The sequence below is a fragment of the Sciurus carolinensis genome, chromosome X (assembly GCF_902686445.1).
Source record: "Sciurus carolinensis chromosome X, mSciCar1.2, whole genome shotgun sequence".
In the NCBI taxonomy this organism is placed as follows: Eukaryota; Metazoa; Chordata; class Mammalia; order Rodentia; family Sciuridae; genus Sciurus; species Sciurus carolinensis.
In genome coordinates, this window is record NC_062232.1 from 43569988 (window position 1) to 43593796 (window position 23809).

The following is a 23809-nucleotide window of genomic DNA, read 5'->3' on the forward strand; positions in this document are numbered from 1 at the left end:
TGTATATCTTTTTGGGTCATTTGAAGGCTTTGTCCTGCATATGTATTCCATACTTCAAGTTCCTGTAAAATACTTCCCAAAATAAGACACAGAATATCAAACCCCAAACCTGGCCAAACAAATCTGAAGAAAAAAATATAACAAAAGAAATGCCAAAATGGCATATTTACTCAATGGAATATTTTGCAATCATTTAAATGGTGTTTATAAAGAATTTTAAAGGGAACTGTTTATATGAAAGTGGCATTATAGAACATACAGCATGATCCCAAATATTTTTTTAAGATTACAATGTAGGCTAAGTACACCAAGATGCTAACAGTGGTTGTGTTTGGGTGGTAGAATGTTTTCATCAATGAACATGTATTAGTTTGGTGGAGATGGGGGTTTATTTAGTCATTTTGGGACTTCTGGGCACAGGATGAAGTTACTCATGCTCCTTGGCTCAGACACATTATCATTATTAGCTCATTTAAGGTTCCTTTTTCCTCTTTTTTTTTCCTTTGAAATATTGAGAATTTAACCCAGTGGTGCTTAAACATTGGTTACACCCCCAGACATTAATTTTATTTTTTAAATTTTAGACAGGGTCTCACTAAGTTCCAAGCTGGCCTTGAACTTGCAATCCTCCTGACTCATCTTCTTGATTCCCTGGGATGAGAGGTGGAGTTTCACCACACCTGTACTTAGTCCTATGGTTTTGGCAAGTCACCCTGTGCCTGTTTCCTTACTTACAAGGGAGAGGTAAAATAACAGCACATAACAGAGAACATTCCTTTATTTTCCATCCCCCATTCCTCCCATCATCTTGGTTATGACCTGGCTGATTCTGACTGCTGGGCAGCCATACCCTGCTTCAACTGGGTATGCTTCAGTTTATATTCCTTATAAACCACGCCTCTGGGCAGAGGGGAGATGCCAGGCAACAAGTGATGTCTTACATGCCTTTTTTGGGCAAGAATGTGCAATCACAGAACTCAACCCCAATTTCTTCCTGCTTCCTCTCTCTCTCTCTCTTTCCAGGGGTGATCTACCTCTACCGCTGAGCTACATTCCCAATCCCCTTTTTAAAAAAATTTTTAAATTTGTTCTAATTAGTTGTACAGTAGAATGCATTTATATATTTTGATAGATCATACATAGAGTATAATCTCTCATTTTTTCTGATTATACATATTGCAGGATCCCAATGGTCATGCAGTCATACATGTACATGAGGTGATAATGTCTGATTCACTCTACTATCCTTCCTATGCCCATAACCCCTCCCCTCCCTTCACTCCTCTCTACCTAATATAAAGTAACTCTAATCTTCCATAGCGCCCACCCCCCATTATTGTAAATTAGCATTCACATATCAGAAAAAACATTTGACCTTTGGGCTTGGCTTATTTCACTTTAGCATGATATTCTCTAACTCCATCCATTTACCAGCAAATGCCAGAATTTCATTCTTCTTAAGCTGAGTAATATAAAACTATGGAATGCTTCATGAATTTGCATGTCATGTTTGCACAGGGGCCATGCTAATCTTCTCTGTATCGTTCCGATTTTTAGTATATGTGCTGCTGAAGTGAGTACCCCACCCCTTTTTAATTTTCACTTTGACACAGGGTCTTGCTAAGTTTTCTTGAACTTGCCATTTTCCTGTCTCAGCCTACTGAATTACTGGGATTACAGGCATGGGCCTGAACCCAAATTTCATTCATCAATCAACTATTCATGCACTTGACTTCATTCAATGAATTTTTACTGACCTTTCATCTGGGACAGGCCATGCTTCTGGGTTTTGCTAGAGCTCCTCAGGGTGCTTCCAATCTGATAGGACAGAGAGTCCCAGGCATCAGGTCCACAAGGTGCAGGTACAATGGGGAGTTTTAGGAGATGTGGAAGCCCAGGTGAAGCCCAGATGACAGGGTTAGATCTAACTTGGGAATCAAGATGGGCTGCATGGATGAAGTCAAGCTTGAACAGCTGAGTTCATTGGGTTGGGGGAGCCAGTATGAAGATACTTCTATACAGAATACATTGCAGAGATACCCAGAAAAGTGAGATCCTGGGACATTCTAGGAAGCACTTATAGTTAGTTAGTGGTCAGAGCATAGTGTGTGAGGTTGAGTTGCAAGAGCTGAGTTTTGAGAGGTTTGGCAGGGGTCAGAACTTTGAATGATCTTACTATCAAAGAAGGAGTTAAACCTTTAGTATCATAGAAGGGAAGAATCTGTTGGCTTTTGGGTTGATGCCCTCTCACTGTGGGTGTGTGGCATGTTAGTTTGAAGATGGTTAGTTTAGAAGCCAGGATTTGGGGACATCCATCATTAACAGATGTTGAGGCTAGAGCAGGATGGTAGCAGAGGATGAGGAAGGAAGATAGATTTGACAGAAAGGAGAAAATCAAATGCACTCGGTCAGGGATTTGCTATAAGAAGACAGGAGTTCGTTGTGCACATAAGACAGGGAACAGAGGAAATGTATTGCACAAGTTGAAGGGGGTGAGTAAGACAAAGATAAGGGCCAGAAGAACTCTGAGAGCTGAGAAATCAGTGTGGGATAGAACAGGCAGAAACATCTTTCAGGAAAAGGGGGAGTTCAGGCTAGTACTGTGTGACTTTGGACCAGTCATGTTATCTTTCTCTGGTCCTTTAGGTTTCCACCTGCTAAATTGGGAGAAAGAAAATGATAATTATGAGGACTGAATTACATAAGAGAATGTTCAGGAAGTACCTAACCCTATGGGCGATTTGGAGACGGAGGCAAGTGGCAGGTGTGTTTGGGTCAGGAGAGAGTGAGGCTGGGCTGCTATTTGTGCAATAGTGTTGCCATAGGCAGGACACACATACATACAAGATGAAGGGGGTGTGTGTCTGTGTGGAGGGGAAATGTGACCCAAGCAAGCACATGTGTGTTGGATTTGGGGGTGTCAGAGGCCAATACTGTCACATCAGCCTTACTCAGGGATATCGCATCTTGCAGTCAGCAGAGAAGGACTTCTCTGAACTGTGAATCCCAGATTGCCATTTCCTTAGGAAGTACTCAGGCCTGAGAGGTCCAAGACCTTTGCATTCCGATTTCAAGGCAGCATCAAAATTGCTGTGTGAATACAACTACAATGTTTCAAGAAAAATATGGAAAAATTTAAAATAATAAGGATCCTTCTATTTTTTAAAAAATTGCTGTGCGATGCTAAGTCAGTTCTAAACCACTCTGGGCCCCTGGTTTCCCATATGAATAAGAACAACAAAAAGACATATGCATGCATGTCGGTAGCAAGATGGATTAAGTGTTTCCAGAATCTTCCTCCAGGTATGTTATGCTTCAATTCTATGACTCTGAGTCCTTTTTTAAAAAAAGTCTAGTCCTGCCAAGCACAGTGACATATGCCTGTAGTTCCAGCTATTTAGGAGGGTTAGGCAGAAGGATTGTTTGAGCTCAGGAGTTCAAGGCCAGCCCGGGCAACATAGGTAATAAGACTTCCTCCCCCCCCAAGAAAAAGAAAGAAAATGAATAAAAAAGAACAAAAACAAAAAGTCTAGTGCTGTCTCAGTCCCTGACTTATTGTGTGGCCTTGAGCCAGATGCTGGACCTCTCTTGGCCTATTTTCACATCTGAAATATCAGGAGATTGGGAAGGAGAGTCTCCAACATCCAATGATTCTCCCTAGAGGACGCTCACCCTCATCTCCAGCTGAAAGATTCAGGCAAATCAGAGGAAAGTGAGGCGCTGGTCACAGACGAACCCCCTTCCAAATCTTCCGTCTTCTCCCACTGCCCTCCCCTCCCCACTGTCAGGAGCTTGCAGCACTGGCTCGCTTGCCAAACTTGTTGCCATGACAACGGGTTACAAATAACTCAGATGCAGACGAAGATTTTAACCCAAGAACTGCTGGGCCAAGGGCTTCTTGCTCCCTCCCCCCGACCAGACTGAGGAAACAATCCAAATTCTTTAGGATCTGTTTGCTCCCCTGCTGACAAGCTTGCCAAGGTTCCTCAGTGTTACGAGAATAAGTCCTGGCATTGCAGGCCCTCTAAAAACCTGATTTAATTCTATCCAATCACATTTCTCACTTGCTTCCATTAAAAAGTGATCACTCCTATTTTTTAACACCTGCTGTCTGCCAAGCCCTGTGCTGGATGCTTTACATATAGTACCTAAGGAAATCTTACCCCAAACTCTATCAGGTAGACTCTATTATTCTTTCTGGGACTGTATTCTACCCAGGACACTATGTTGTGGAGGGGAAACTGAGGTGCATGGATGTAAGGATGCCAGGGAGTCAAAATTCCAACTCAAATCTGTAAGATTCCCAAACCCATGCTTTTTCCATGGTTGATGGCTCACAGATGTTGGTCTCCATACTTGGTATATCCAGATAATATAGGGGCAGTTAAAAATTCAGATTCTAATGGCCATTCAAGAAGGTGGAGCCCAGTGTGGTGACACATGCCTGTAATTCCAGTGACTCAGGAGGCTGAGGCAGGAGTCACAAGTTTGAGGCCAGCCTCAGCAATTTAGTGAAGCCCTAAGCAACTTAACAAGATCCTGTCTCAAAATAAATAATAAGACTGGGGATTTAGCTCAGTGGTGAAGTGCCCCTGGGTTCAATCTCTGGAACAAAAAAAAAAAAAAAAAAGAAAAAGAAAAAGAAAAGTAGAAGGCAGAATGCATTTATTTCCTCTAATTCCTGAGACTCCATAAAATAAGAGCAAAGGAATCAAGGGCATAAACTCACAACTCCAAAGAGTTCTCATCCATGGGAGAGATATTTTGATAATGTTCTGGTCAGCAGAAAAGGGCTAGAGGGGTGATGACTAAGAAAGCAGGGCAGGGAAAGACATAAGCATAATCCACACCTGGCGGGGCACCCACCAGGAGATAGCTGATCTACCCTGCAAACCCTGGAGAGGTACAGAAAAGGTACCCTGATGGTAGAAGCAAGACATACAGCACCAATCAGGGGTTAAAGTCCATTTTGGAGCCAGGAGCAGTGGCATACACCTGTAAACCAAGTTACTTGGGAGACTGAGACAGGATTGCAAATTTGAGGCCAGCTTAACAATTTAGTAAGATTCTGTCTCAAAATAAAATAAAAGGGGCTAGGAGGTGTACCTTGGTGGGTACATCTCCAGTACCACAAAAAAAAAAAAAAGAAAGAAAGAAAGAAAGAAAGGAGGAAGGAGAAAGAATGAGCATGTTGGAACCACTGATCTTCCCCACCTTCCTTTTACCTCCTCCATGTTCTCCATGTTTATGGGTAGAAATTACAAGAGTCAAGCACCTTCACTTCAGCAAAATATGAGGTTCTCCAAAGAAATCAAACAGTCTCAGAACAAAGTCCTCCACTTTCTGACTTACAGGTCTTCCAATAGATTGTGTAGGTCCCTACGCAGTTACTATAGAGGGAAGTCTAACAGTGGACTTGACAAAGCCCTGTTCCTTAGGGCTCCATATCAATGAACTTTTTGATTTCCTCTTTAATCAATGAGTTGATAGATTTGAGCATTTGTGAAAAATGTGCTAATAGATCTATGAACAAACTGATGAAACAAATGGAAAAATTGTGACTAGGCATGGTATAAGTAAAAATATATCAGGCAATTATTAAATTCAGGAAAACAAAAGAAAATGTGAAAAATAATCCAGGTAATAATAGCACATTTCTCAGTTTTGTAGTGAATACTAATTTATAGGAATTGAGATATAAATATGTTAGACAAAAGAAGACTGGGGATATAGTTTAGTGGTATAGCACTTGCCTAGCATGTGTGAAGTCCTGAGTTCCATCCCTAGCAACACGCACACACACACACACACACACACACACACACACGCAAATTAGAAAAAAAGAAGGGAAGGAAGTAGGGGTATGTGTAGAGGGGGATAAAAATTCTCTTCTACCTTATGAGATATCAAGAGATAATGTTTCAAACTGCTAAGTTAAGATAGTATAAGCATATTATAAAGAATCATGGTAGTCCATCAGTTAAAAATCCTTTGAATTATAAGCAATAAAAATACCCAACTGACAATGGCTTAAACACATATGGCTTTATTTATTTATTCATTCACTTTTTTAATTAACAGGAAGTGCAGCATGGGTTCAGCTGCCTGATGGGGAAGTGAATTCCTTCTAATTATTTCTTCCTTAATGTGTTATCTTTATCCTCATATTCATCTCCTCACGTTCACAAGATGGCTGTCATGGCTCCAGGCAGTACACCTATATTTCAGGTAGAAACAAGAAGGAAGCGGACAGGATCAGCTATGCATGTCTCTTTGCTCAGGAAATCAAAAGCTTTTCCAGAAGGCCCCAGCAAACATCTCATTGGCCATAGCTAGGTCGTATAACCACCCTTAGCTTCAAAGGAGGCTAAGAAAGCATCTGACTCTTCAGCCACTGAGTGTAATAGCAAGGAGAATTGGGTTTGGAATAATAAAAGCCAGAAGAAGCAGCAAAAAAAATCCCCAAACAAACAAACAAAAAACAAAACAACCAACAACTAAAACAGTTGACAGTAGTTGCCTCTAGGAAGTAAGACTTGCAGTCAGAAGGAGTGAGACAGGATATGGCTGGGTTTTACTAGGCTTAGCACTATTTTATTTTTTAAACTATGTGTATTGCTTTGATAAAATATAAAAATGAAAAAATAAAGTTATTGTTTCTATGAAAAAAAGTTTATGGATATAGCTCAGTGGTGGAGTGCTCCTGGGTTCAATCTCCAGTACCATAACACAAACAAAAGTTTAAAAATTAAAAGTTGGTAGTAGTTTTCTGTCACCAGAGCAGTGGGCATCAGTTCACCATAGAAGCAAACCTACCTGAATAGGCTTATCACTTAGACCAAGGTATCTTAGGTATCTGCCACCCATAGAGAAAACTGTGCTATCACCATTAATGTCAATGTGGTTGGTGGAAACCAGGGCAGCTCTGTGTAGCAGTTACAAGGGTTGCCTGTGGTTAGAATGCCATGGTGCAATTTCCTGCCTGCCATTTATTACCTCTGTGACCTTGGGCGAATGACACCTGGGAACTTCACTTTCCTCGTTTATGAAATGAAGGCAATTCAACGGCCTGGTACAGAGTAAGCAAATATTATCCACCATGATTAAAATGTTAACTGTTCCATGTAGTGACATAATCTGAGTGTAGGTTAGCAGTATTCTGCTTTCACTAAGTTAATATTTTTAAATCCTAAGCATGGATTTGGATTGGACTGTCACTGAAAATTACTGTTTGTGAGAGATGTACATTAGGATACATGCAGGTCTGAGCTGCTGTTGACTGACTCCTGTTGGAGGGAACCCTGTAAAGAGGAATGAGATTTTGATTGTTGGTTCCACTACAAATATTGTTAATATAACTAATAAACCATCCACTCTGTGAAATGTGCTGCTGACTACTATGATCACTGTGTGTGGGCCATGGGGACCAGGGTCACCATTGTGAGGTGGCTGTGAAAATGTACCAGAAAGAACATAAATATATGGAGTGTTATGTTGGAGCAGGAAATGTAGCTAGTCTGGGAGTAAGGAATGGGAAAATGATCTCTCTCTGATGCCAAGGTGAGAACTGGGGCTCTGGAATGCAGATAGGAAGCACATGGTCAAAACTATATAGTTGGTGGAAGGTAATCTGGCCCACACAGGCTATCAGACTAGGGGTCTATGGAGAGGGACAGCCAGGAGGCAGCTCTCCTCAGAGGGGCATGACTGATACTCTCTTGGAGAGGTAATATCTGTTATTCAATTTAATTTTTCCTTTCTGGCCTGCTAATTATCTGCTGTTATCCCCAAACTCCAGTAAAGTACTATTAAGTATACATACAAAGAAGATATTGCACCTATTTAAAAAAAGGATGCTATGAAAAAGACACCTTTGGGTTACTGGAGACTGGGAAGGATGTTGGGGGGAGTATGTAGAGAGGTAGAGGTGGATAGGAGGAATAACCCCTCATGTTCTATGGCACAGTAGGGTAACCATGGTTGACAACATTTAATTATACATTTCAAAATAGCTAGTAGAGAGGATTTTGAATGTCCTCTACACAAAGAAATGATAAATGTTTGAGGTTATGGATATGACAATTACCCTGATCTAATTGTTACACATTGTACACATGTATTGAAATGTCACAGTACAGCACATAAATGTACACAATTACTATGTGTCAATTAAAATATTTTTAAAGGCATCTTTGGAGAATAAGAGTGCTTAGAAGTTAAAAATGACTGCCAAAACTAAAAAGTCCAATAGAAGATAGTCAAAAAAGTTCCAGGATTCAGAATTAAAAAATGAAGGCATAGAAATTGAGAGTAATGGACAGACAGAAACACACATGCACTTATTCAAAGAGAGAGAGAGAGAGAGAGAGAGAGAGAGAGAGAGAGAGAGAGAGACAGAGAGAGACAGAGAGAGAGGAAAGAGATATGAAAAATTATGAGAGAAAATAAAGAGACAAAGACAAACCATCTAAGGAGATCAACATCCAACTAATAGGAGTTCTCAAAAGAACAGAGAAAATAAAGGAGAGAAAACTAGCAAAGAAATAAAACGGTAATTTCTCAGAATAGAGGGATGTGAGTCTAAAAGGGCTCACTCTTCAGGTGCGTAGCAAAATAGATGAGGGGAAAACACACATCTGGACATATTACTGTGGCATTTTAAAACATCGGCTATGAAGAAAAAAAACCATAAGCTTCCAGAAGTAGTGAAAACAGGTTGCTACCAAAAGAATGAAAATAATATTAGCATCTTACTTCTAATCAGAAAAACCATGTGTTAAACGTAATACCCTCAAAATTCAGAGGAAAAATTATTCTAACATAAAATTCTAAAACCAAACTATCATTGAAGTATGATGGTAAAAATAACATGTTTCACACATTTAACGAGCCTTAAATTTACCTTTCTCAAGAAGTTACTTGAGTCTGTTCTCCAACAAAATGCATGACCAGTCAGGATTCTTGGATGCAAATAACAGAAACGGATGCTAGTAAACTTAAGCAGAAAAGGTATTTATTGCAAGGTTATCAGGTAACTCACAGGAGTCCAGAAAATCAGGGTAAGAAAGTGGGGCAGGAACTAGGAGGCTAGGCAGGAAGAACCAAAGTTAAGGTTCTACTGTAGGAACAGCTTGGTTAGAAGGCAGCCACTGCCACCCCCATTGCTGCTCCCAGTGCACATGATATACCACTGCACATGAACTCTACATCCTTGGGTCTGTTACTTTGCCTTTTTGGTTGTGGATGTCAGGGTTCAGTTAATCGTAATGGTGCATTATGTGGCTGTTCTTTTCCTTTATTATTTTGCCCCCTCAGTTCCTATGCTCACTCCCATTCTCCTGTCCATTATGGCGAACCTCTCCAGTATAATTAATGTGTATATCTTTTGAATTCATCTTCCATATGTTTATTTGGATATATGCATACCCATGAAAATATGCAGTGTTGTTTTACATTTATATAAATTATAATATGGTATAAATCTTATTCTGTTTCTTACTTTCTTCATTCAACACTAGGTTTGGGGATCTACTCATGTGGCTATATGTAAATGTAGCTTACTACTTTTAATTGCTTTATACTTTTCCATCCTATGGATATACCTCAGTTTGCTTATCCAGTTCCATGGTGACACCTAGATTGCTTCCAATTCCCACTACCACACACAATGCTACAACAACCTCAAATGTATTTCCTTAGGACCTGTGTGAGAATTTCTCTGGAACATATACCTGGGAATTTCTGGGTTGCATGGTATACACATACTTAATGTTGTAAGACACTACCAAACTGCTCTGGAATACCTGTACCAGTTTATGCTCCCATCAATTGTTGTCCTTTTTCTCACATCTCCTCATCAGCAATTGATGATATTTAGCTTTCTATATGTTACCACTCTTATAGTGATTTCTCACTGTTTTAACTCATTTCTCTAACGAACAGAATTGACAATCTCTTAATATGTTCAAATTTTTGCCTGTGTAAATTACTCTCCATATCCTATGATCATTTTCCTGATGGTTTACTATCTCCTTTTTTATTGATTAATCTGTCAATTTAAAACATAACAAATATAGTCTCATCTGTTATCATTCTGTTAATTTGTATATTTCTGATTTCTGTGTGTTACTGACTCCAGATTGAAAGCTGTGAACACAGTATTCAGCCCTTGCTATCTGTTGCACAAGGAGAGGAAGTATCTGACCACCTTTAGTTTCCATAGTAGGAAATCCAGGGCCCTGCCTCCCATCAAGCCTCCCACTAGGGAAGAATCTCCCCCAAATAGCACTGTGATTTAGATGCTAGACCAACATTAGAGTTCACTTGGTTGTCCTACACCCACATATATCCTTTCTCCCGTATTCACACTTTGAAAAACTGCTTCCACTTAATATAGTGGCAATACACCTCATATCACCAAATCTGTACTCATCCTTTCCAAAGGGAGATGACCAAAAACAAAATGCTTTCAGATATAAGCAATAGAAAACCCAACTCAAACTGGCTTAAATAGTAAATGCAATTTATTGGCTCACTTAACTTAGGAGTCCACAGGCAGGGAGACTTCAGGTCTGGTACGATCTGGAATATGGTTCCATTTCTCTGTGATTCTCTTGGCTCTGCCTCCTCCACTTGTCAGTTCCAGCCTCAGGAAAGCCTTCCACATATTCACAAGATGGCTAACAGCAGCAACAGAGCCACATGCTTCTTTGTTCAGATACAGGAAAGAGGGGCTACCTCTTCCTTCAAAAGCTGAACAAAATTCCTAAGCCTCAGTATAATTGGATCATCCCTGAACCAATCATCACTTGGCTGGGGAACGAAATTACTCAGGTCAGTTTATACCAATAAGGGCCTATACCTAGAGCTGCTGGTAGGGTCAATCCCACTCAAATTGCACAGTTGTTATACAATGGGGGAGGAATGGAATGGATGTTGGAAAATAACCACAATGTCTTCTACAAGGGAGTAACTAAGAAAGAGGAAGATATGGGGTCCAAGAAAGATTGGGTCCAACCCAGAAGAGTAATGAAGGGACGTCCCAGGATGACAGCTGTGCCGCAGGCCTACAGAGCAATCAGTCCAAATTGGAGCAGGAAGACGGAGGCTCCAGGAGGAAGGTATCTGGGGAAAAAGGGGATTCAAATGATTTTATACTTTCCTTGAAAATTTGAAATAATTTGAGAAGATGATAAGTCAGACAACGCAAGGGAAAAAAGAAAGGCATTTAGAAACTGCAGGAAAAATACTGTATATAGAAAGATAGGTAATCCTATTGGATCTTTATGGAACAATATTTACATAATCATAAAAGCATAATACTTTATTGAATTTAAACTTTTAGAATGAACTATCAGCAAAGTATGGATGACTTAATTACGGTTACAGACAGAATGTAAACATCATTAATCTTGTTAATATAAAAGTCAAAGTAAAGATGACAGAATTAAGAAATAGAATATAAGTCTATTAGTTAAAGGTTAAAAGGTAAGGAATAGAGGATATATAATTGGCCATATCTCTATACTGAAAGCATAGGAGGAGGGTAGTTAGGTGGCATAAACAGCAGGATGTCAACAATGACTAAAATTGATAGATAAGTTGATAAATAGAAAATTTGTATATTATTTAGAGATATGAGGATAATTACCAGAAAAACTAAAAACAGTTAAAGGTAGACTAGTAGATTTTCAGGTCAAGATGACAGACTTACCATGTGTTTATCTCCACTCCCTCTTGAGATCCTGTTAAAATGATCATAAAGGAATAAAAAGGTATAAAAACACAATGATGAAGAGAATGGGAGCAGGTCCATCCGCAAAAGAGAGATTTCAACAAATTTCTGGAAGATAAGAAGTAAATGGAGTAATGGTGACTGATGAAGCATGGTGGAGGGAGCCATAGCCTGGAATATGCATGGAGGAAATGTCTCTGAGGAATGAGTTGGTCTTTCTCTGCAGAAGCCTGGAGACTCTTGGGTCTTGACAATGCCAAGTATGATGAAGGGTTGGGAGTGAGATGTGGGGGCTGAAAAAAGGGAAGGCCGTATATCAAACCATCAACCCATTCTCTTGTGTACAATTCATAGCAGTCAGGGAGGTGTCTACTTATTAGTCCAAAACCAGAGGGTTCTTCTCTAAGGAAACCGAACAATCTCAGAGAAAAGATCTTAACATTCTGGCATTCAGGGACTCTACAGCACATAGTTAGCTTTTCTTGAATTATCTATCCTAAAGGAAAATCACAAGTTCCTTAGCACTGCCCCCATACACAAAGTTTCCAATCAGATTTTCATTGCTACATTTAAAAATACCAGCAAACAACCATGGATCAACAGGTTTTCTTTGAGAACAGACTGAATCATGTAATAAAGAGATCAAAATAAGCAATCAAGGGAAAAAACAATCCCAAATGAAATAGATATTTCAAAGAATAGAAGGAAATATAAAAATACCTATATTATTTTCAGAGATATGCAAGATTATAGTACATCCATAAAACAAGAACAGAATGCTATAAGAAAGGAAAAGATAAATGAATGAATACTTGCAAATTTAAAATGTAATTGTCAAATAAAAGGAAATGCAACAGAAGGGTTGAAAGATAATGCTAAATCTTCCCCCAGAAGGTAACCAAAAGAAAAAAACCAGAGACGGAAAAATCTAGGGAGAAAGGGGAGTGGGAGTGAGAAAGAAAAAGGAGGGAGAAAAAGATGGAAAACAGGAGAAAATGGATTAAAAATTGTAAAAGACATATCTGCAAGTTCCACCATCCAACTTTATTTCCAAGAAAGAACAAAGAAAATAGAGAAGAGGAACATATCAAGGAAATAACATAAGAGAATCTTCCAGAGTTAAAGGGAAATAAAAGGACGTAACAAGTGACCAGGCAAATGAATGACAAAAGATCCCAAACTGAAGCACATAATTATGAAATTTTAGAACAGCAAAAACAAATTCTTTAAAAATAACAGGAAAGGGGGTAGATGAAGTAAAAGTACTTTTCCCATTCTTTCCACCAATTAAAAATCCTTCAACATTATATGTAAACATAAGACTCTGAAAGGTGGAAAGATGGTGGCAAATGTTGTAGGGAACCAGGTAGTAGAGAAGTGACAGGGTGGTGAGTTACCTGAGTTTTCACCTCAGATATCCAAGAATTATGGTCAGAGAAGTCATCAATTAGACAATAACTGCTCTACTCCACTCGAACACCACAGAAGAAAATTGTGGCCCTATACCCACTGCACCAATAAGGGAATCTAGACTTCCACCCTGTTTGTAAACGGATTGCCCCTTTCTCTTCCCACTGAGAAGTTGCATGGGTAGCTGGAACTCCCATCCTTGCATAGCAGTAAGGAGGAAACCCACCCCCTACTGTATCAATGGAGAGTGGGAACTTGAATTTGTACACCCACCTGACATTAATGAGGCAGTGTTCCCTCTTCCACTGTCAGAGTGGTGTTGGAGGAGGGAAGCTAAACCAGAATATTTAAATAAGATCCAGAATCTTGATTAGGGATGCAGCACAGTGGTAGAGTGCTTGCCAAGGGATGGTCCTGGGTTCCATCCCCACTACCACCAAAAAAGAAAAAAAAAATCAGCATCTCATAACACAATACCCAAATGCCCAGGTTTCAACTGAAAATCACTCATCATACCAAGAACCAGGGAAATCTCGAATGAGAAAAAGACACTCAATAGACACCAACACTGAGATGACAGAGATGTTAAAATAATCTGACAAGAATTTTCAACGAGCTATCATAAAAAATGCCTCAACGACTAGGAACATGTTCAAAACAAATGAAAAAGTAGAAACTGTCTGCAAAGAAGTAAAAGATATAAAGAACCATATGGATAATTTAGAACTGAAAAATAAAAACCTCAGTGGTTGGGCTAACAGCAAAATGGAGAGGACCAAGGAAAGAATCAATTAACTTGAAGACAGAGCAATAGAAATTACCCAGTCTGGAAAACAGAAAAAAGTAGAGTAGGGAAAAATGAACACAGCCTTGGTGACCTGTGAGACTATTAAAAAAGATCTAACATTTGTGTGCTTGGGTTCCTGAAAGGAAAGGAGAAAAAGTGATGGGAAAAGATACATATAAAGCAGTTATGTCTGTGACTGATAATCAGATTTTTGCTTTGTTTTGTTTTGTACTGGGGATGGAACCCAGGGGCATGTTACCAGAGCTACATCTGTAGTTTTTTTTTATTTTTTGAGATCAGATCTTACTATTTGCCAACACTGACCTTGAACTTGTGATCCTCAGACTTCTTATCATCAAAACTGGATGCTAGAAGAAAGTGGAGCAATGCCTTCAAAATTGTGTGGGAAATGATATCGAAACTCCAATTTTATAGCCAAGAGTGAGGAGGGAATAAAGGTATTTCTTGATATGCAAAGACTCAGTAAGTTGACTTTTTATACAGCCTTTCTAAAAAGGTACTTGAGGATGTGCTTCATCAAATCAATGGGAAAAACAAGCAAACAAAACAAAAACCCTGGGAATTAGTAAATAGTGAATATAATCCTGGAAAGCAGTGAAGGGAAATCCAAAAATGATAAGGTATAAATTATGCCTTAGAAAACAACTTTCAGATTTGAAAAGGGAATGAAGGGTTCCAGAAAGAAGGTCTCCTGGGGGGACATAAAGTAGATATGGAATAATTCTGAGTGTTAATGGAAATTTTGAAAGAAAAAAATGGAATATAAAATCAAATAAAATAGTAAAAGAAGAAAAATTAGAAACCTCAGAAAAGAGAGTTTGCTATAAGAAAAAATCATAAATTTCTTGGCCCTAAAAGGAAGAATAGAGCCAGTTATGGTGATGTATACCTGTAATCCCAGTGACTGGGGAGGTTGAGGCAGGAGGACTGCCAAGTTCAAGGCCAGACTGGGCAACTCAGTGAGACCCTGTCTCAAAATTTAAAAAATAAAATAAAATTAAGAATATTTACATAGTCATATTAATAGCTATTTATTGCCTTTCAACTTTGGGAATCAAACAGTAAAAATACCAAAACCAAACCAACTCCCTCGGTCATATTTACAGAACAGAATTCAATGTTGTTGGGTTTGAAAATATAAAAGGCCAGATGACAGAGGTTGGTAGGTTAACAGTGGGAACAAGGGCTAAAGGAAAAGTGTATTTTCTCATCTAACAAAATGCTGAACAAGAAATACTGTCTCTAGTTCATAGAACAAAATATAAAGGTGTTAAATAAATTCCAAAAGTTGGGCTGGGGCTGGGGCTCAGTGGCAAAGTGCTTTTCTCACATGCATGAGATCCTCAGCACCACATAAATAAATAAAATAAAGGTATTGTGTCCATCTACAACTAAAAATTTTTTTAAAATCCAAAAGTTAACCAATAAACTTAACTATATTAGAAGCGGGAAGAGTTGACCTTGGTGTAAATGATCTAAATTCTTGCCTGTCACAGAGGACATCAGTATGTAATGTCTGAAGTTGATGATTTAAAAAATGCCCATATATTATTTAGATATGAAGACAATTGGAAGAAATAACTGAAAATGGGTGCTGAAAGAGTGGGAGTGGGAATGTGTGGGGCAGTAAAAATTCTTGCTTTTTATAAGTCCTTCCATATGATTTTTTCAGATTTAAGTTTACTATATAACATGCATTCATTACTTCTATTCTTAAATATTTTTAAAATAAAATGAACATTTAAGGAAAACATTAGTTTTAAAAATCAAAAAAACAAACAAACAAAAAACCAAATCAAAGCAATACTCCTATCCATGACTCCCCTCCCCACTGTATTTCCTTGTCCTTCCAGACCTACTGCAGCAGAATATAATATAGTTTGGGAAAATCTGCGGTCTCTCTTCCTGACTCTCCCTTAAAAGTAGCCCCTGCTCCCACCAAACTGGAATGTTAACAAAAACAAAAACATGGTATATTTACTCTCACCTCCTTATGTCTCATCTTGCAGACCTGAAGTCTTTTCTCATCTCCACCAGTTGGGATCCTCCCTACTCTTTAAAGTTTAACTGAGCAATTGTACCTCTTCATAAATGTCTTCCTTGTCCCCTGGTAGAACTCTCTCCCTCCTCAAGGGCTTGCATACGTCCTCATTCATGCCTCCAGTTATGATACTTACATATACTTTACATAAATTATTTAGGTCAGTGTTTCATGCCCCCAATCTTCTTTCACTTTAGCTACCAGTCTGAGATTCCTAATACCAATCTGTCACTCCCCTACTGTTCATAGGATCAAAGATAAACTTCATTACCTAACTTCTAGCACTTCTTCCACTGCAATGGACAATACTTGAAACCTTTCCATATAAATTTGCTTAGGCAACTCTTCTGCTTGGAATGTTCTTTCCTCTCTTCCCACAGAGTAAACACCAATCCTTCTTTTAAGACTCAGTACGCCTTCCTCTATAAAGGCTTTCCTGAGTAATTCCTCCAATCTTCCCCACTCCAGTGGTTCCTAAATGCTCACTTTGCCTCAACTAGACTTCTATTGTATCATCTGCCACACTTGGTGCACTTACCTGATTATTTATCTGAGTCCCCAATTAAACTGTGAATTCCTGGAAGGGCAGGGAGTACATGTTAACCCCAGAACCTAGTACAGGGCCTGACATGAAGCAGGAATTCAAAATATACTTGTAGAATGAATGGACAGAAAAACAATGTGAGTGACTACAGCAAAGAACGAATGAATGAGTAAATGTTTATATACATTATAATGCATGAATAAACAAGTGAATGAGGTATGAGTTAGTGCATGAGTAATAAATGAACAAATGATAAGTAGATGTGTGAATGAGAAAAAAATAGTCAATAACCGAATGAAAAGTGTATGTGCCAGTGATGGCATGGGAAAGAATGAATTCCCACCTTCACATCTTGCTTCAAACCCACCAGAAAGAATTTGAGCCCTGCTCCCCACCCATCTGAACTGCACACCACAGTGTTAACCTTTTTTAGATTGTAAGGAACAAAGACACACTCAGGTTAGTGATTGGGATTTATTAAAGCATTCACAGGGAAATAAGGAAGACAAGAACAGTTACACAGGCAGCCTCGCTGAAGAACAGAAACTTGAAAATGGTTTATGATCCAAAGCAGCTCTAGAGCCTGGCTTATCTTGTCACCCCCTCAGCTGCAGGCATCTGTTGCTCCCTTCTCTAGTGTTTCCCAAAATGGTGACTCAACTACTTTCTGGCTGTATTTATACTCCTCCTACTGCTACTGACTAACTTCTTTCTGCTCCCCTCATTGCTAGCCCATGGCTTCTGCTGCCTCCCAGCTCCTGCAGCTCCGAGGCTCTTGGGGCTTCAGTTCCTATTAATCCGTGACTTCTCTGCTGTAGCTTCTGCCTGCACTGTAACTCCTGCTGTCTCTTCCATTTCTGTTGCCTTGCTGCCATGTGGTTCCAGCTACTTTGTGGCTCTTGCAGTCTCATCGCTTCTGCTGCTTCTTGGATCTTGTCTCTTCAAGCCTTCTGCTGCTTCATGGATCTCACATGATCAATTTTGACTCATGTGTTCCGTTCTTCATGGCTCTTGCGACACTGTGGGTCCTATTGTTTCATGGCTTCTACATCCTTTTGGCCCATTGTTGCCTTGCTGCTTCATGGCTTCTGTTATCTTGTGGCTCCATGATCTCATGATACAAATATCTCATGGCTTATGACTTTTGAAGCTTTCTCTTTGCTTTTGCTATTTAGTTTCTGGCTACCCCTCATCCACCACTTCTGCCTCATTAAATTCTAATTAATTGTTCACTTCTTAACACCTCATATTCAGTCTCCCTTAAAGATCTGATTGTTTCATGCATTTTCCATTAGAAACACACCACCTCTATGAGGTGGAATCCTTACACCAAGTCCACCTAATAGGCTTCTGGCTAGCCTAGAGATTGGCTGTCTTGAGTCAGGTACTATCCAAATCTAGCCATCTTTGGCCAGGTCTGTGAGGTCACATGGTACAGAGCATGACAACTTTTGCTAAAGAAACCTCTTAGAAATGACTGAGGGCATGGCAGGTTTGATGAGGGCTTCCAAAAGGGGGCAGTGTAATTGGAAAGCATCTTGTTCAGCCTGTACAGTACATTGTCCTTCATGGCTCAACCTAAGTCCCACCTTCTCCCTGACCACCTCTGCTGGTCCTGATCTGCAATGATATAGATCAAGACTGAGGCTCTAGAGGTGATGTGCAAAAGGAACTTGGGTTCCAGATCTGGCTCCAACTCTTTCTAATAGTGGGACCTTATTCCCCTCCAAGGGCCTCAGGAAGGGGTTGGGGAGTCTCTCAGTTCCCATGCAGGTCAACATTTTGGGCATCTATGTTATTGGATAAGGGATATGAGTCTTACCTGGGAAAGCCCTCAAAAACATCTCTTGAGATAGGAAAGAGGGAGTCAGAGTCCTGGCTTGAAGGAGCCTCACTGTACATAGGAGGTGCTTAGCCAAGACTTATTGAACTGAATGAATGAATCAATGGCTGGGGTGGGAGAAGTGAGAGACCACACAGCACACAGAATGTTGAACTGATCAAGGGAGGAGCTCCAGGTGCTGAGGAGGCTGGAAGGAGATTCTAATTCAGATGGATGAGGAGACAACTGGGATAGGGTAGGAATCTTGGCTATTTGTGGGTACTCATTCTATCCTCTCAATCACCCTCCACATCCAATAATCAGTCACCTAGTCCAGTTCATCATTTGAACAGCTCACATCTTATCACTTCCAATCTATTCCTATTGCCCTTGCCCTACAACAGGCTTCCTGGTCTTTTCGCCTAACTAATCTCCCTGTCTCCATTCTCTTCTCACAAATGCATTCGTTCATGCATTCATTCATTCAAATATTTTATTAGGTGCCTGTTTTGTCAGGTACCATGCTTTCTGTAAGGGATGTACATGTTATTCAGAGACAAAATAAGCAAATATAGGGCTGGGGATATAGCTCTGTTGGTAGAGTGCTTGCTTTGCAAGCACAAGGCCCTGGGTTCAATCCCCAGCACCGCTTAAAAAAAAAAAAAAAAAGCAAATACAGTGCAAGAAGTTGAATAACAGGGAAACTTACATGCATCCACTATGACTATCTAACCCATTTTCACCCTGGCTGGCTGGCCAGAAACAAGTTAATTCATATCTAGAGTACCCTCTGCTTAAAACCAGTTTTGTGTTTATCCCACTGCCTTCAAGCTATGGGTCCCAAATCTGCAGCATGCTGGTCATGTGACCTTTAAAAGCATTAACGAAAACTAAATTGCTGAAACTGTTTAGAGGTTGGGACCCAGAATGGCCTGTAGGTTTCCTGTGTACAGACAGTATGGAAACCACACTGTCCCACCAAACTCTAGCCAGGCCTACAACCCTCTTCCATTATGCTTCCTGACTACCCCTAGCTTTCCTTGTTGTTTTTCCTTTACCCCAGGGATCTTTATTCTTCAGTATTCCTGAATTGCTTTGCTATTTCTTGCCTTCAGGTCTTTGTGCATACATACTGTTTCCACTACCTGGAATTCCCTTTTTCTTTCTCAACTACCTAATGCCAACCAGTCCCTCAAGTCTCAGTTCAGGTGTCACCCCCTAGAGGATGCCTTCCCTGAATCTATCCAAGCTAGATGTCCCTCCTGTGATTCTGTCAGAGAACTGATCACCATATGGTTAATGGCCATCGTATGAATTACTTCCCCAACTAGAAAGCGAACTCCTCAAAGGCAGAAAAATGATTTGACTCATCTTTGTGTTCCTGGTATACCATACTATCATTCCCAGAGTGAAGCACATAATTAAAGGAAGATATTGTTGTGGAGTACTCTCAACTCCTTAAACCAAGGCAAATGGTTCCAGGGTATAAAGGAGTCAACTTGGTTCCTCCAACAAGCCCTAGAGATTCTACTTGGATCCAGCTTGCTTAGAAACACACCTCCTCTGAGCACAGCCTTCACTGACTTTTGCTGCCTTGCAGTGACAGGAAGTGGTGGGGCACAAGAGGAAAGAGCAGCAGGCAAGCACTAAGATCCAAGTGGAACTCTGGGCTCTGTCACTAAACCACTGGAATCTTGGACAAGTCATCTCACCTGCCCTTTGGACCTAAGTCTTTGAAGATCCTTTGTAGCACTTATGTGTCAAGGCCTTAGCCCTTTATATCTTGAAAGGTAGGGACTAGTTATCCAGGTTATTCTCCACACCTACTGAATCAGATTTCCAGAGGCGGGACCAGACCGATTTATTTTTAAAGAGTTCCACAATCCTTTGGATGTGGGGGTGCAGCAGGGAGCTGCTGCTTTTCATTAAAGCCCTTCTGTACTATTTTCACCTGTGTATATGTTGCTTTGATTTTTAAAAAGGGAAAAGGAAAAGCTTCACAAATAATTAATTCTGATGTACAGCCAAAGTTGATAATCACCTTTATAGTAGAAAAAGCACTAGAATGAATTGGAAGACCTGGTTTCAAGCTCGCACTGCTATCTGATAAGTGGATCACAAACCCTTTTAGGGTCTCAGTTTTCTCATCTGTAAAGCAGGGAGAATAGCAACCACTACCTTTAAAAAGTTGTGGTAATCTAGATATGCCAGCTAAATTGCTTCAAATATATTCACATAATCTTCCTTCACTGCTGCAAGGTAGGTGTTTATCTCCTTTTATTTTTTGGTCAGGGCTGTGAATCAAACCCCAGGTCTTATACATGTTAGGCAAGAGCTCTACCACTGAGCTACCCATCTATAAGTCCTATTTATCTCCTTTTATAGAATGAGGAAACTGAGGTTCAGTGAGGATGTAACTTGCCCAAGTTTCTACAGCTAGGATTTGAACCAGGTCTGATCCCCAAACTGTGCCAGCATTAGCCAAATTATGGCACATATACCACTGGTGGTATGTGATTTCTTTGGTTGAACACAGACAATTTTTTTTTGTTTAGATGTCATGCCTTTTAATACGTATTAGAAAAATACATAATTAGCACATCGAACTGCTGACTTCATGGATATCACTACTTAGAATGAAACTGATGTAGATAACAATGTTAGACCTCAATCACCTCACGAAAAATACTGAGTAAATAGTACAGGAGGGTAATTTGGAAATATCTATCAGAAACAAATATATAAATATCCTATGACTCTGCAATTCCACTTCTAGGAATCAACCCAGGTAAACTTTCAGACACACAGACACACTTTCACACAGATACAGGGATACTCCTATGTAGTATTTTGTAATAATAAAATTTAAAAAAGTCTTAATGTCCATCACAAGAGAAATGGGTAAATAAAATGTGGTAGAGTCATATGATGGCAATCTATACAGCAATTACAGAGGGTGGATTGATCTACACTTAGCAATGTGTAGCTTTCAAAAACACTGTTAAGCAAAGAAAGCAAACTGAAGAACAATTCAATATACCATTTGCATTAGACATGATATTTTCAGCAAATTCATATATGTATGTAAAATATTAAAGTCTAGATGGAAGCGTAATAAACCTAACAGCAGTTAAGAGGGGAAAGAGTAGGAGGGGGAGTAGTTGTAGTTGAATGAGGCTACCTTTATCTGTAACAATCTAATTTCTTAAAGAGAATGGATTCATGCATTATTCGTGTAGTTAGAACTCTGGTGGGGGGCAGCTAGGACTTGAACCTAGGGCCCTGCACATGCTAAGCATGTGCTCTACCAATGAACTACACCTTCAGTTGATTTAACTTTTTAAAAACAGAAAAGCAATAACATGGATCAGGATAAGACAAGTATGATGATGTATGTGAATGAGTGAAGGCTGAACTCATTGCATCAGGCTTTGTTGCCTTTACAGTCCTTACACCTAATGAGGTTAGGTCCCAACAGGATTCTCACATATTAGGCCCAGGTTACCTCTCCTCCTAGTTCCTCACAACCCAAATTGGGGCCCAAGCACCCAGTTATACATGGTTGAAGCTATAGGCTTTCTCGGGCCTTTCACTTACTAGGTAAACCCCATCATTTCCCTGGAACTTTCTCATTAACCAGAGCACCTCCAAGATTTGGAGGTTCCTTCTGTCCCTAAAAGCCAGGATCAGAAGCCCTCAAGGGTCCAGGCATGAGAAGGCTTGTATTCTGAGGGGTCGGCACCTAGTTGGCTCCACACATGGATAATACCTCCAGTGAGGAGCTTGACATCATTAAATCCTATGAGGTAGGTAATATTGTTAGCCCCATTTTACAGATGAGGGAACTGAGGCACAGAAAGGTAAAATGGTAAAATAACTTGCCCAATGTCAAACAACTACTAAGTGATAAAAAGTGGGACCAGAACCCATAATTGTCTGTCCCTAGAGCCCATGCTTTGCTTCTAGTGCCTGACCAAATCCTACCAATCTGTCAAGGTCCAGCTCAAACATGATCTTCTCCAGGAAACCTGGAGGTGATCATCCTCTTCTCAAATTGAACATTTGGCTAATCACTATAATTCATGAATCCACTACATCTCCTTACTGGGATACAGATCATGTCTAATTTAAACTCAGTAATCTAAGGAGAGCCTGACAAATAGAGGGTGTTCAGTATGTATCTGATGAATATAATATGAATGAGCAAATGAGGGCAGTTTCCAGTGACTGCCTAAGACTCCTATGAGATCCCGAGTACCTTTGCCCAGCTCTGGGTGCTGTCATCCTAAGGTCTCTTGGAATCAAATTCAGCCTAGGCTTCTTCTAAAACAGGTCTCCAATATTTTTTATTATTTTGCAAACACACCCACATGCACACAGGCAAACATACATAAGCACACATACATACCCACACACTCAGTGGGCCAGGAGCCCAAGGGACCCATGATTATGGGTGATGGGGGGACAGTCTGGGAGTGGGTGGTATGGACAGATGGCCCTGTTCAGCTCAGTTCAGCTCAGCTCAGCACCTCCTTCCAGAGGCCAGGATGCTCCCTGTAGCTCAGGAATTTTTGCTCCAGACCTAATATCACCTCTGTTCCTCTTCGTGCTTGATAGCAGTGCCTAAATCCCATGACTACACCAAACAGGGCCAGGAGGGAGGGGAAAGTTGGGTGCCAAATATTCAGATTGGGAGAGGGGCAGTTTAGGAATCCAGACAGGACGGGAGGGCAGAACTACTGCTACTGCTCATTGGGGTTGGGGTTGGCATCTGGGTACTTGGTGAGGTCGAAGGTCAGGACTTTGCTGATCACACAGTCCCCTTGCTGAAGGAGGAGGGAGAAAAAGAAAAATAAAATTGTAAGGAGAGAATTAAGAGGGGTCTAGCGCCCCAGGACCAGGGGCCTCAAACCCTCCTCCCTACATATCTGCCCATAGCCCAGGCAATTGTTCTCTCTGGTGTGAGATGATGTGTTCAGTCCCATGTGCCTTCTCTCCCTGCCTATTTTTGCACTCTCCTCCTTTCTCCACTGTCTGGCTGTCTCTTCCTGGCCTTTACACCTGTTCCCAAATGTAACAGCCTTGTCCGACTAGGCTGGCTAAGCCTCCAGGGCAGGGCTCCAAGGAGCCCAGATGGCCGTGCAGGACTTGATTCCCTATGCTCCCCCGCCCCTTGCCCCTCCACTGTAGCCTTCCCTTCCTGCCCTGGGAAGTCAGGCAGAGAGTGGGACTGGCTCCTGAGCCAGACCCGCCCTACCTCAGGATAGACTCCAATGAGGCTCTCAGCCTTGGTGTAGAACTCCTCCTTGAGAGAGATGACAATGGCCTGGAAGTTGCAAGTCGACTGCTCCTTGATATAATTTGCCACCTGTGGGGGCAGGGGGAAGGTGCCGGGCACTTAGAAGGGCTCAAACCCTAACACTCCCCCCTGTGTTTTCCAGTCAGAACCA

The 23809-nt window shown here is 40.5% G+C and overlaps 1 protein-coding gene and 1 non-coding gene across 6 annotated transcripts in view; both read right to left on the reverse strand.

Annotated features, from left to right (window-relative positions):
* Positions 1-1473: 1473 nt before the first annotated feature.
* LOC124972810 (U6 spliceosomal RNA) lies at positions 1474-1581 on the reverse strand. The gene has a single exon (XR_007106583.1). It is a non-coding gene; the product is annotated as a U6 spliceosomal RNA (small nuclear RNA).
* Positions 1582-6061: 4480 nt separating this feature from the next.
* Positions 6062-23809, reverse strand: part of Smc1a (structural maintenance of chromosomes 1A) — a 55284-nt gene continuing 37536 nt past the window's right edge. The window contains exons 24-27 of one of the 5 annotated variants that reach the window (XR_007106474.1): positions 23617-23727; positions 11714-11842; positions 8903-11124; positions 6062-6217 (exon numbers count right to left, since the gene is read on the reverse strand). Coding sequence is in view for 4 of the 5 variants with exons in the window: in XM_047537025.1 (XP_047392981.1) it covers positions 11696-11842; positions 23617-23727 (258 nt within the window). In the remaining variant the exon portion in view is untranslated. Of the gene's footprint in view, positions 6218-8902; positions 11125-11156; positions 11843-16992; positions 23186-23616; positions 23728-23809 lie in introns of those variants that run through there. The other 4 variants (XM_047537027.1, XM_047537025.1, XM_047537026.1 and 1 more) reach the window with 4 other exon arrangements.